At 45.7% G+C, this 13,051-nt stretch overlaps 1 protein-coding gene across 1 annotated transcript in view; it reads right to left on the bottom strand.

The window, feature by feature from the left end:
- Positions 1–13,051, bottom strand: part of GLP2R (glucagon like peptide 2 receptor) — a 52,053-nt gene that overhangs the window by 23,379 nt on the left and 15,623 nt on the right. Inside the window, exons 6-10 of the mRNA XM_087867747.1 lie at positions 7,263–7,369; positions 5,247–5,400; positions 3,394–3,553; positions 2,332–2,392; positions 1,856–1,925 (exon numbers count right to left, since the gene is read on the bottom strand). Coding sequence (XP_087723873.1) covers positions 1,856–1,925; positions 2,332–2,392; positions 3,394–3,553; positions 5,247–5,400; positions 7,263–7,369 — 552 coding nt within the window. The remainder of the gene's footprint in view (positions 1–1,855; positions 1,926–2,331; positions 2,393–3,393; positions 3,554–5,246; positions 5,401–7,262; positions 7,370–13,051) is intronic.

Genomic DNA, 13,051 nt, shown 5'->3' with positions numbered 1-13,051 from the left:
TGCGAATTCTGATTCGGGAGGTCTGGGGCGGGGCCTGAGAACCTGAATTTACAACAAGAGCTCAGGGGACCACCCTTTGAGCTGTGAGGATGCTCTCCAGTCCGGGCTGCACATTGGAATCCCCAGGTCACACCTGAGATCAATGGAACACAGGTCTCTGGGTGTGAGGCCCAAGCAAAACAAGTTTTGGAAGACAGCCCGGTGCTTCTAAGAGCAGCCAAGACGGAGAACCATCGATATGGCTTCTAGAAGGCAGCAGGGTAAACACTAGGGTTCCAGCTGCACCGAGCGTGACCTCCATCCCACGGAGGGCCTGCTGGTCTCCATCCTGCCTTCTTCTGCCTGGTTAGCGAGAACCTTCCAGTGCTGGGGAGTGTGGGTCACAGGTGTTCACTGAATAAGTTCATGCAGGGCTGCCATCTGCTTGGGCCGGCTGCCAGGAGGACTAGAACATGGGGCTGACAGTGGCCGCAGACAGGTTTTGGACAGATACGTGTAATGAAGGATTGCTGGGGCCGTAGCAGAAGTGTGTACGGGATCTGGGAAGGACACGAAGGAAGGTGTGATGATTCTATTTCCTGCGGGGACTGTCTGGGGACTGTAGCCAGGGGGATCAGATGGCAGAGGGAGGGGGCGCCCAGCGCAGGAGGGTCCAAGATGAGGTACTAATGTGTGGCAGGCCTGCATCACGCATGTGGGCAGGAGGTGATAAAGATCTGGGGGGCAGCAGCACAGGGCTGTGCTTACAAGTCCTGGTGCCCCCAGTCAGACCCTTTGGGCTGAGATCCAGCGCCCCCACTTCCTGGGACTTGAGGCAAGTCTCTTCCCATATTCTCGGTGTCCTCGTAAGTCAAAGAGACATAATAATAGCCCCTGCCCGTGAATGGGTTCACGTGTACCGGGTGCTTAGATGGCGTGGCATAGAGGAGGCTCTCAATACAGGTCACGGGCGGTGTGCGGGGTACCCGTCAGGAGGGGTGCTGGGGCCACAATGGGCAGTGTGGCTGGAGAGGACGGGAACCTGGAGAAGTGACGTGGGGGAGGGGCAGGGCTGAGCTCACAACTCCGCTCTCGCTCGGGATCCGTGTGGCCAGACTCCACTGTGTGCAGAGTGACTGGAGGGGACGCAGCCAGCAGCGCGCATGCTCAGCCTAGACGTGACACCGGCCTTGGACTCATCAAGAGCACCCCCACACTCCCGATGTCCCCCTCAATTTCGATGGCTGCTTTCCCCTCCCCATCCCGGCCTCTTTGGTAGACTGCGTCCCACAGTATCCTCCAAAAGAGCTTCATGACTCCGGGTCAAGCAGTCCCTCCCCAGCTGTCAAATTCTGGGGCCACTAGGAATAAGGGCCCTTCCTCCTCAGGGTCTCCGAGGAGCATTATCTCTTGACTAATCCCCACCCCAGCTTTGGGTAACATTGACTACGCTTTTCTCTTCTAAAGCAGCTTCCTTTCACCCCCCTCCCTCCTGCTAATGGTGTCAGAATCCGAGCCCATAGCTTTGCCATCCCTCGGCTTGTTGGTAACTGAGGGCGGCCGCGTCCCCAAGGGCCACCAATACGGGGTCACTGAGCTGGTTACAGGTTTCTAGGCATAGTCTGAGGACCCAGGGAGAGGGAGGCGTGTAGTTCAACCCTGCATTTGAGTCCTGACCCACAACGAGGAGACGCCCCTAACTTGTTCCTTCTCGCTCAGCACGTCCTACTCACAACTCAGCCACTCCTGCTCAAGGGAACCGGCCCCGGCTCCCGCCGAGCCACAGAGTTTGGGGAAGGTGCCCGGGGAAGGGGAGCGGGGTCCCCCACAGCTGCCGAGCTCAGAGAGGAAGAAGCGGGAGCGGGAGGGTCCTTACCATTACGCAAAGCAGCATGGGCCCGCGGATGATCCACCAGATTTTCTTATTCCTGTTGATCCCCCAGCACCTACAGCAGAGTGGGGCGAAGACGTAAGACAGAGACAAGGCTGAACGAACGGGCTCGTGCCCGCTGGAGGAAGGGTGCTCACACTCAAGACGTGCCCCCCACCCCCAGCCCCTGTGAACGATGACACAATAACCAATTTGTCCCCACAGCTTTACACAGTGAGGGCCGCTGCTAACCAAGGCAGTGACTTCTCGCGTTAATTGCAGCTAATTTTGTGCTGATTTGCGTGTGTAACTAAGCTAACAAACTCATTACTACAAGGAAGATCTGTGATTATTTTATCTACATTTCTAAGTATATTGTAGATGGCCAAAATGGAAGGGAGTGGATGTTCTCTTGGGGAAAATGGCATAAACCCTTGTATTTGGGCATATCTGGGAAGTGCGAGAGCAGGTGAATTTCCTACCCCGTGTTCTCCAGCTGCGCACGGGCGATACTCCAGGGTGCAACAAACAGCAGCGGGAAGGCTGGGGGAGAAACGGGGAGACGCAGTTAGGAGCCGAGGGGCGAAACCTGCCTGCCTCCCACCCCAGCCTGATGGGCCGAAAGCATCTGGCAAAAATGTATAAAAGCCCACATATCACCGAATTGCAGGCTGAGAGCTGGAGAGACCTAGGGTGGGACAGAGCCCATCTGTTGTTTTACTGTCAGACAAACCGGGACGCAGAGAGGAGAAAACGTTTGTCACGTGTTGCAAAGCAGCTCAGAGTAAATCCAAGACATTAACCCAAATCTCCCAAAATGTAGGCCAACCGTATTTCTTCTGAATCCTGCAGCCTCACGTTCTCCAAGAGTCTGTGGCAACAGGGGTTCCAGACCCCATCTTGAAGACTCAGTTGGCGTTATAGACTGAATGTGTTCCCCCACCCTCCACCCCATGTTGAAGCCCTAGCCCCCAGTGTGGTGATAATGGGGGCAGGATCTTTGAAAGTAACTAGGTTTGGAAGGGGAGGTGGTGGTCATCATGGTGGGACTAGTGCCCCTATAGGAAGAGACCAGAAGAGACCAGAGAGCCTGCTTTCTCTCTCTCTCTCTCTCTCTCTCTCTCCCCCACATGAGCCTACAGTCAGAAGGCAGCTATCTGCAAGCCAGGAAGATCCCTCCCCAGAACTCGACCATGCTGGCTCTCTGATCTCAAACTTCCCAGCCTCCATAACTTTGAGAAGTAAATGTCTGTTGGGTGAGCCATGCTGTCTATGGCATTTTGTGATGGCAACCTGAGCAGATCACTGCTGGGGACAGGGTAGGAGGGAGGGCCTCTGATTCTATCAAAAACCCCGTCGGCTTTTGAATGTTGGCATTGGGTCTACAGTGTTTGTGAGTTTCTGCACATGTGCACACACAGCCCTTTCTTCAGCATCTTGCTGCTGGAGAGTTCTCTGTCCCAGACGCTCCCTCCGATTGGGAAACCAAAGGCTCCATCAGGCTCCTAGGTTCTGATGGGCCCCTAGGAGAAGAGGTCACTCACCCCAACCCACCAGCATGTATCTGGGCCACAGCCGCCTCTCAGAGAGCACCGTGGGCTCCAGCAGCGTGTGGAGGTAAAGGCCTTCGACCAGCAGCCATGAGTAATTGGCACCCACGAAGTAGTGAAGCAGGACCTGGGCGGAGCGGCAGGAGGCAGATATCTGCGGAGGACAGAGCACCCGAGGGTGAGGCCAGGCATTCTCATGTGGACCCAAGAGGGTGGAGAAGGGCCTCCCCATGCACAGCCCTCCCTCCTCCCCCCCTTGACCCTGTGAATCCACTGACCATCTCGGAGAGGCTGGCAACACTAACAAAATGGGAGGGAGGGCTTCCTGTAGCTTCCAAAGCCCAGCCTCTCCCTTGACATTTTGTACATTGGTAGACGGACAAAAACAGAGAGACCTCGTTAGCAGAAAGTTCCCTAAAGGAAGCACTGGAAGGTATGCTCTTTGATCTTAATTCAACTCAGCAAGAAACCAAGGACTAAAAAAAAAAATCTTCATATGATTGGAAAGGAGGAAATATGTTTCTAGATAACCCGTGAATCAAAAAGGAAATAATGGTAAAAATTAGAACTTATTTCTGAACCGAATGAAAGGAAAATCCTGAATACCAAAATGTGTGGTATGCGGCTAATACCACATCGAGAGTACAACCTGTAACCTTAAATGACTTCTGTTAAAAAAGAAAAAGGTGGAAAATCAACTATCCTGACTACCATGTCAGAAAAAGCAAACTTAACCTCAAGAAAGGACATGGCAGGAAAGCATAAAGATAAAAGCAGAGATTAATGAAAGAGAGAACATAAAATAAGGGGAATCAACAATGTCAAAATTTCTTTCTACGGGAAGTCTAGTAAAGCCATAAAACATCTGGCCAGGATGGTCAAAAGGGGAGAAAAGAGAGCGAAAGTATCATGGGATGCAAAAAAGCAATACCTTCATAGCTCCAACAGACCTCAAAAAGATTTTAAGAAACTATGAACAATATTATGGCAAGAAATCTGAGAAGTTAGACGAGGCGCACAAATTCCTAGAAAAACACAAGCTACTAAAGCTGACGCAAGAAGAAATAGAGAATCTGAATAGGAGTCGAAACTAGTCCATAATTAAACGCCTTCCAAGAAAGAAAAATCTGAGCCCAAATGGCTTCACTGGAGTGATCTCTCAAACGTTTAAGAAAGAAAAATACCCATCTTAAATAAATCCTTCCAGAGAACAGACAAAGAGGTGACAAGTCTGATTTGTTTAAAGAGGTCAGCATAAACTTTATCTTCTTTATCACAAGAGAAGAAACTTACTCACAGGTGCAGATGAGGGAGTGCTAAACAAAACACAGGATCAGCTAACGAATCCAGCAATACAGGAAAAAGAGTAATATATCAGAACCGAGTTGGGTTTATTCCAGAGGGTGAATTCAACAGGTTACTACAATCATTATTACCAAGACAAAGGAAAAAGCGTCCCAACAGAAGCAGATTTCAATGTGCAAAATCTTTGCTGCTTTAAAAAAATAGTAATAATAATAATAAATAATAATAATAATAATGGTAATAAAGGCTGCTCAGGTTTGCTTGTTTTGCTCACAGATGAAGAAATTTCCCATCCAAGAACACACAGCACCCTGCGGTGGACTCTTCCATGAGGATTTCCTTGACCTGCCCCCGTCTCGGGAGGTTTGGGCGTTTTTTTGGTTTGGTTTTGGGGGTTTGTTTTTAAGTCAGATGATGCCTCTCTAGCCAGAAGGACTTGGACACCCCTTTATCTCCCTCTTCCCGTTCCCAGCTCCGCCTTCCTGTCCCACGATTCCCAGGACTGATCACCGGGTGGGAGGCTATGGTAGGGAGGGACATACCTCTGACACGTAGGACATCCACTCTTTGTCACTCTTGGGCCTCCTGGAGTAAGAGTTGTAGAAGACGGCATCCTTCACCAGCACCGCCAGGGCTCTCAGGATGAAAGAAGCAAACAGGTTCATGTGGATGTAGTTGCGTGTGCAGTGGAGTTTTCTGTGCAGGGAGAAAAGCAGGTGTCTTCCCTCAGGAAAGAGTGGTTCAGACCAACAGGTGTGTGCCTGAAACACCTGGGCACCTATCACTAGAGGGCAGATGTCCACAGTGTAGACTCCAGAGCGGCACGGCTGGGTTATGTGCTTTTCTCTGTGCCTCATTTCCCTCATCTGGAAAATGGGGATAACATTTACACATTGAGTAAAAATTGAGCGCTTGAGGCCAAAGGGTTAAATCAGCTGTCCAAAGTCCTAGACAAGTAAGTGGTGGGGCTGAGATTCAGACCCAGAAACTCCGAGGCCAAGGCACCACTCTCTAAGGCTCTACTACCTGCGAGGACGAGAGCGCTTACCTCAAGGATTGTAGGAGCACCAGTGCGTTAATGGGTGCAAAGTACTCACACAGTGCCTACCATCGTAAGTATCCAGAAAATGTCAGCCCTCGTTACCACCTCCTCACCCACCTGAAGCCTCCTGCAGGCTTTTTTTTTTTTTTTTTTTTTTGGTACTGGCTGGTGTAAAACTGTGTCCTCAGTCTCTGTAGCCAAAAGGACCCTTTTCCATCACTGTGTCCTCACAGCCCTGCCTGTGTTTCCAATGCAGCACAAGTCTGCCTGGTTTTAGAGCTATTATTACTTTTTCTAAACAGTATTTGAGGCAGGTCTTGTGTTTTATTAGTTATGCATCTTTCTCCCTAATTAGATTGGGTGCCACTCAAAGGCAAGGACTAGATCTTGCTCTGCCAGCACATGAGGCAAAATGGACATCTGGTCAACCCCCAGGCTGAGCTAAAGTAATTTTCCCCGGGGCTGGGCAGCTACTTTCTCTGCGCTTGGTTCTGGGACTTTGAGAAGGTGAGTTGAGGAGGTCATGGATGGCAGAGGGTACAGGCTATGGAATTCTCCCACTGCTCAAGAATTGCTCTCTGGATGGGGGATATGGTCATGACTCTGCTCCAGGAGCCATAGAATATCCTGGGATTGAGGGGCCAGACCTGGGGCTACAGGAGCCCAGCTGGGGAGCTGTTATGGTGCTAACATCCAGGTCTCCAGAAGGTCCATCCAGGTCTCCTGCATTGTTATCAAATGCTCATTCTGCCACATTATACTCAGTTATGTTGCTGAATGAAGGCCGAGAGGCAGCCTTGGAGGGCTCCCTCAGGGGTCCATGAATATCTCACTTGGATGATTTTTAAAAACATGAATTAGTAAAATGCACTCAGGCTTTGGATTCTGAGAAACAATATAAGGGAATGAAATGCTCAGGCTCTGACCTGCCTGGTTGTGAACCTGTCCCCATCACTCACCAGATGCATGGCACTGGGCAAGCTCCTTGATCTCTCCATATTTCAGTCAACTCATTTATAAAATGGAGCTAACGATAATGCTAATCTCCTAGGATTAGAATTGGCCTTAATTCTGTTTACAAAGAAATTTAAATAATTTAATGCATGTAACGTGCTTAGAAATGTGCCTGGCACCGAGGAAGCCTGGGGGCCCAGCTCTGCCACTCACTAATTTTGGGTAAGTTTCTTAATCTCTTCTGTAAAAACCATGCCTTTGGTGGAGCGGGGTAGACAGGAGGTTATCCGATCCCAAGGAGGCTAAGCAGAATTAAGACTCCCAGATTCCAGTTCCAGCTGTACTCTGTGACCCCAGTGACCCAGTGCCTCTCACTGGGCCTTGGATATCCCTCTCCCCTCCACCTGCGAAATGGAGTTGATCAGCCAGAGACATTCTCAGATCCCTTCCAGCTGTGATGGGCCATGACATGAGCCAGCCCAGTCTTCTGTCTTCTAGAGGGAGCCAATGATCAAATTCCGGGGTGGACACCTGAAGATGTGCAGGCAGAAGTTCCACTCACCGAAGAAACAAGAGGAGGGTGAGTGCCAGGAGGAGGGAGATGATGGAGAGAGAGTACCCCACGGTGTATAACAGCTGCAAGGTTGACAGCAAGGCACGGTGTTCCGCCTGAGCAGAGACAAAGAGCAGATCTGACCACCAAGCCAGGCAGCTATGCTCTCCACCCCGCAGATCTGTGCCCTGGATGACCAAGGGTCTAGGCATACACTGTAGCCTTGTTGACACCCAGCTAGGGTGGCTTAGACTGCTCTCTGGCCCATCGCAGAGGCCAAAGAGCCTTGATGTACTGAAATACCCACTGGGGGTCTCACCTCCCGGGCTGATCCTATAGCCCAACGTTGATACAGCAAGATTCACAGTATCAAGGAAGAACTGAGCCCAGAACGAGAGGGTGCCTTAGAAATGAGGACAGGGTTTTTTTTTTTTTTTTTTGTCTCTGGGTGTGCTGTCCCTAGAGTGTAGGAGACCCTCTCTCTGGAAGATGGGGCCAGGTTTTCATCTGGATGTTCCCTCCTAAAATAACTTTTCATGCCTGACCACTTAGGTGAAGACCCCATAAAATAGTGGAATATTTTCTCTGAGTCCCAGGGCAGCCTGATTGTGAACAGAGGATAATTTATTGGAAACTCTGTGTTGTCATTTTCCAATGGAATTTCACCTTCTCACTCAATCCGTCATGCTTCTCGCCATCAAGATGATGTTTCTCACTAAATTTTTTGTACAAGAACCCACAGCAAATATGTATTACGTGCTAAACCATGGCTTAAGCTTCTCCACATTACACTTTTATCAGCTTTATTGAAATATACCTGGTGTACCACTAACTGTGCATATTTAAAGAATAAACCTTGATGAATGTAGACATGAATATATCTGTGATTTCATCACCACATTCAAGATAATGAACATTTCCATAACCTCCCCAAAGTTTCCTTGTGACCCTTTATAGTACATCTCCTCTCATTTCCTCGCACCATCTTATGCCCAAGTAAACACTGTTTTCTGTTATGAGAGATTTTCACTTTACAAAATTTTACATAAATGGAATCCTATGATGTGTACTTTCCCTTTCTCTTCCTTCCTTTCTCTTTTCTTTCTTTCTTTTTCTCTCTCTCCCTTCCTCCCTTCCTCCCTTCCTCTCCCTCCCTCCCTCTCCCTTCCCTCCTCCCTCCCCTCCCTTCCTCCCTTCCTTCTTCCTTTTTCTTTCTTTCTCTTTCTTTTCTTTCCAAATCAAGCTTATTTACCCCGGAATAATTATTTTAAGATTCATCCATGTCATAGCATGTATCAATTGTCTACTTTTTATTGCTGAGTAATATTCCATTGAGAATATACCACAATTTATTTATCCACTCACCTATTGATGGACATTTGAGTTGTTTTCAGAGTTTGGCTTTCACAAATAAAGCTGCTATGAAAATTTCTGTATGAGTCTTTATGTCGATGTAGGGTTTTATTTCCCTCAAATAAATATCTAGAAATAGAATGGTGGAGTAGTATGGTGTATGTTTTAACTTATTAAGAAACTGCCAAACTGTTTTCTGAATAAGTTGTATCAATTTATGTTTCCACCAACAGTGGAGTAGGAGTTCCAGCTTCTCTAGATTCTAACACTTCATATAATCAGTCTTTTAAATTTTAGCCATTCTAATGGGTATGTAGTACTAGCTTACTATGGTTTTAATTTGCATTTCTCTCATGATTAACAATGTTGAGAATCATTTAATGTGCTTATTTGCCATCTGTGTATCTTATTTGGTAAAGTATGTATTCAAATATTTGGCCATCTTTTAAATTGGATTGTTTGTCTTAATTTTGAATTGTAATGTTCTTTATATATTATAGATATAAATCTCCTGTCAGATAAGTGTTTTGCAAGCATTTTCTCCCATTCTGTGGCTTGCCTTTTCATTTTTTAACAGTGTCTTTAGAAGAGCAGAGTTTTTTGTTGTGATAAAGTTCAATTTGTCAGATTTTTCTTACATAGTTGTGCTTTTTGTGTCTTATTTTAGAAATCTTTACCTGACCAAGGGCCTTCATATTTTCAGTTGCTTTTATCCTAGAAGTTTAATAGAATGAGCTCTTAAATTTAGGTCTACGATCCATTAGTTAGTTTTTATTCATGGTGCGAGGCAAGGGTTGAAGTTCAGTTTTTTTGTTTTTGTTTTTGCAGCCAATTGCTCTGGCGCTATTTTTGGTAAGATTATTCTTTCCCCCACTGAATCGCTTGGCATTTTTGTCAAAAATCAATTGCCTGGGTCTTGTAGACAGAATATAGTTGGATTTTATTTTATCTTCTTAATGCAACCTGATAATCTCTTTTAATTAAGGTGTTTAGATCATTTACATTTAATGTGATTATTTATTTGGTTGAGCTTAAATCTCTTGGTTTTCTCTTTGTCCCATCTTTTCTTTGTTTTCTTTCCTTATTTTGGTTTGAGTGTATTTTTTATTCCATTTTTTTCTTCCATGACCTACTAGCTGTACCTCTGTTTTGCTTTTTAGTGGTTGCTTTCATGTTTATAGTATGCAACTTTAACTTATCATACTTCCATGTTCCTCATCCTGGCCTTTGTGCTATTGTCCCACATTTTACTCGTGCATACATCAGACCCATAATATGTTGTTACTATCTTTAATTAATCACATCTCTTAAAAGATTTTAAAAATAAGATAAAAAATGTTTACCCTCATATTTCCTATTTCTGGTGCTCTACATTCCTTTATGTTGATAAAAAATTCCATAGAATATGCATGTCTTTCTGTGTTAAAGGACTTTCTTCAACATTTCTTGTAATGGTGGTCTGGATACAGAAATCTCAGTATTGCCTTTGAGTCTTTCCAAATCAAGCCCAACCATATTTCTATCTAGAATTATTTTCTATGGACCCCCGTCAAGAGCTCTACAATCCTGTCATGTCTCTAACTGCTCTTGTTGGTATCTCTTCAACTCGAAACTAAATCTATCCTTCTAAAACCAGCACCAACCTCTTACAAGAAGTCCTCCATGAATGCCTCTCTGTGTACTGTCAACTCTGAACTCCCAAAGCACTTGTGGTCTGTTTCACAAATTGGGGCATCGGTTATATTACTCACTAATGTGTTGTTTGTTTGCATTTGTTGTGTATTTCCAGATAGGCTATAAATATCTTGAAAGCAGAGAAATGTTTAGTGTTTCTACACACAGAGTGGCATGAGTTCTTTAAATTGATGATTCAGGTGGCATATCGAGACCTTCCTAAGTCATCTGAGCCTCGTTTATATTGTATGGATGTATGAGGATATATGAAGTTAACACATTTAATTAAGTAACCTAATAATCTGTCTCTGAATTATTATATTTTAAAACATGTCTGTGTTTTATGCTTTTTTGAAACAAATTAGGGGAATTGCTTGATTTTTATTCGTCTGTGTTTTAGTTTGAGTCCCCACAGAAGTAGCTCCTGAGACAAGGATTGGAATGCAAGGACTTTACGTGCAAAGTGAACAAATCATCCGTAGGGGAAGGAAGAAGCTAGGGAAAACAAACGGTGCATTATCAAGGCAGTTACCATGGTGGGCAGTTGGAGCTTACTCCCTCTGGGGAAGTTCTGGAAGCTTCAGAATTAGCTACTCTAAGACTGAGGGAGCTGGGACATTTACATACTAACTCCTGCCAGTCATTGGTTAAGGGCTATTCTGTGGTGGGGAAGGGGGAGGGCATTAGTTCCTTGGTGTCTCTGGCCTGCCTTTCAGTGGACTAAGTGGGCTCTGAGAACCAGAGAACCAGCAAAGACATGCATATGTCAGCGATAAGACGTTAGATAATTGTGTACCAAACTGGTTAGGGCAAGGGGATAAAGATGGGCACCAACAGCACCTAGTATGGTTGGTTTCATTACACTCCTACAGAGGAGTTCCTTAAACTGTCTTCTATGTTCAGAGCTCCAATAAAATCTGCCTACTTCCCTAGTGACCCAGAACACCCAGTTTCCAGCTTACTCTCAGTACCAACAGGTGCGCCTTAAGTCACTTAGACCTCTTTATGAAATGCTTCATAATCAGCGTGCACTATGCATGCACGGAGGGGACAGGCATTCTCATACACTGCTGAAGGGAGGGCGAAATGGCACAACGCCTATGCAGGGGAATCTGACACTATTTAACGAAATTACATATGCATCTGCCTTTTATTTTTTGTTTTTTAAAGATTTTATACTTATTTGAGAGAGAGAGTAGAGAGAGCATGAGCAGGGGCAGAGGGAGAGGGAGAAGTAGGCTCCCTGTTGAGCAGGGAGCCCGATGCAGGACTCAATCCCAGGACCCTGAGATCATAACCTGAGCTGAAGGCGGACGCTTAACCGACTGAGCCACCCAGGCGCCCCTGCATCTACCTTTTAATCTAGCAATCTCATTTCTGGGATTCTTCCAAAATATATACCACAGCAAATATGAGCCAACGTATGTATACAAGGTTATTTGAGGTGGCATCGGTAAGATTGGAAATAACCCCAATGGTCAGAGGAGAGTCACTGAATAAACTGCAGTCGATACACATACACATACGTAGAGTACTTTGCAGATGTGAAAGAAAAAAAAGAGAGAAATGTTTCTAGGCACTGACAGAGTAATTTCTAGGACATGCTGCTAAGTGAAAGAGGCAAGATGCAGGATAAGGTATCTGGTATACCTCCTTCAATGTAAGAAAAATGGTAAAACAACATATTTGCTTAGTTTTGCAAAAAGAAGCATAAGATGTATATTATAATTTGATAAAAAGGAAAGAAAAAGGAAAAAGTCAGAAAATAATAAAAATGTTTATCTATAGGGGTAGGCAGAAATAGGGTAGACACAGTGACTGGAACGTGGTTTCTCTGACTATACTTTTTTATATAATCTTGGCTTTCAAACCCCATCAGTATTTTGTTTATTAAAAACAAAATTAAAGGAGCACCAGGGAGGCTCAGTCGGTTAAGTGTCTGTCTTTGGCTCAGGTCATGATCCCTGGGTCCTGGGATCGAGTCCCACATTGGGCTCCCTGTTCAGTGGGGAGTCTGCTTCTCCCTCTGTCCCTCCCCTCCCCCTTCATTGTGCTCTCTTTCTCTCTCTCTCAAACAAATAAATAACACCTTCTAAAAAAATAAAATTAAAGACAGAAGAAAGCAAAGAGAGAAGAGAAAGGCCAATCATTAACGCTAATAGAAACAATGGAATAAAACTGTATATCCAATCAGTACCATGACCACATAGAGAAAATAGTTATTTCAAATAATTATGAACACAGTACTCTGCACATGGGATACAGTCTAAGGACAAAATGTGCTGCAAATGTGGGGTTTTTTTCCCCTTAAATCTATATACTACAAAGGTCTTAGGACCTAGGAGTAGTGGCAGTGAACACACCTAGCACTCAGATCCTGGTTTCTTCCTTTTTTTTTAATTTTAAAGATTATGTATTATCTATCTATCTATCTATCTATCTATCTATCTATCTGAGAGAGCGCAAGCAGGGGGAGCAGGCAGAGGCAGAGAGAGAATCAGGTTCCCTGCTGAGCAAGGAGCCCGATGTGGGACTTGATCCTAGGATCCTGAGATCATGACCTGGGCCAAAGGAAGATGCTTAACCGACTGAGCCATCCAGGTGTCCTGGGATCTTGGTTTCTTTTCTCTCTTTTTTTAAAAGGTTTTATTTATATATTTTGACAGAGAGAGAGAGAGAGACAGCCAGTGAGAGAGGGAACACAAGCAGGGGGAGTGGGAGAGGAAGAAGCAGGCTCCCAGCGGAGCAGGGAGCCCGATGCGGGGCTCGAT

The sequence above is a fragment of the Ursus americanus genome, chromosome 14, assembly GCF_024610735.1.
Source record: "Ursus americanus isolate L20-20 chromosome 14, mUrsAme1.1.p, whole genome shotgun sequence".
NCBI classification, from domain to species: Eukaryota; Metazoa; Chordata; class Mammalia; order Carnivora; family Ursidae; genus Ursus; species Ursus americanus.
Note: the sequence above shows the minus strand (reverse complement) of the source record. Positions and strands in the feature narration are given on the sequence as shown.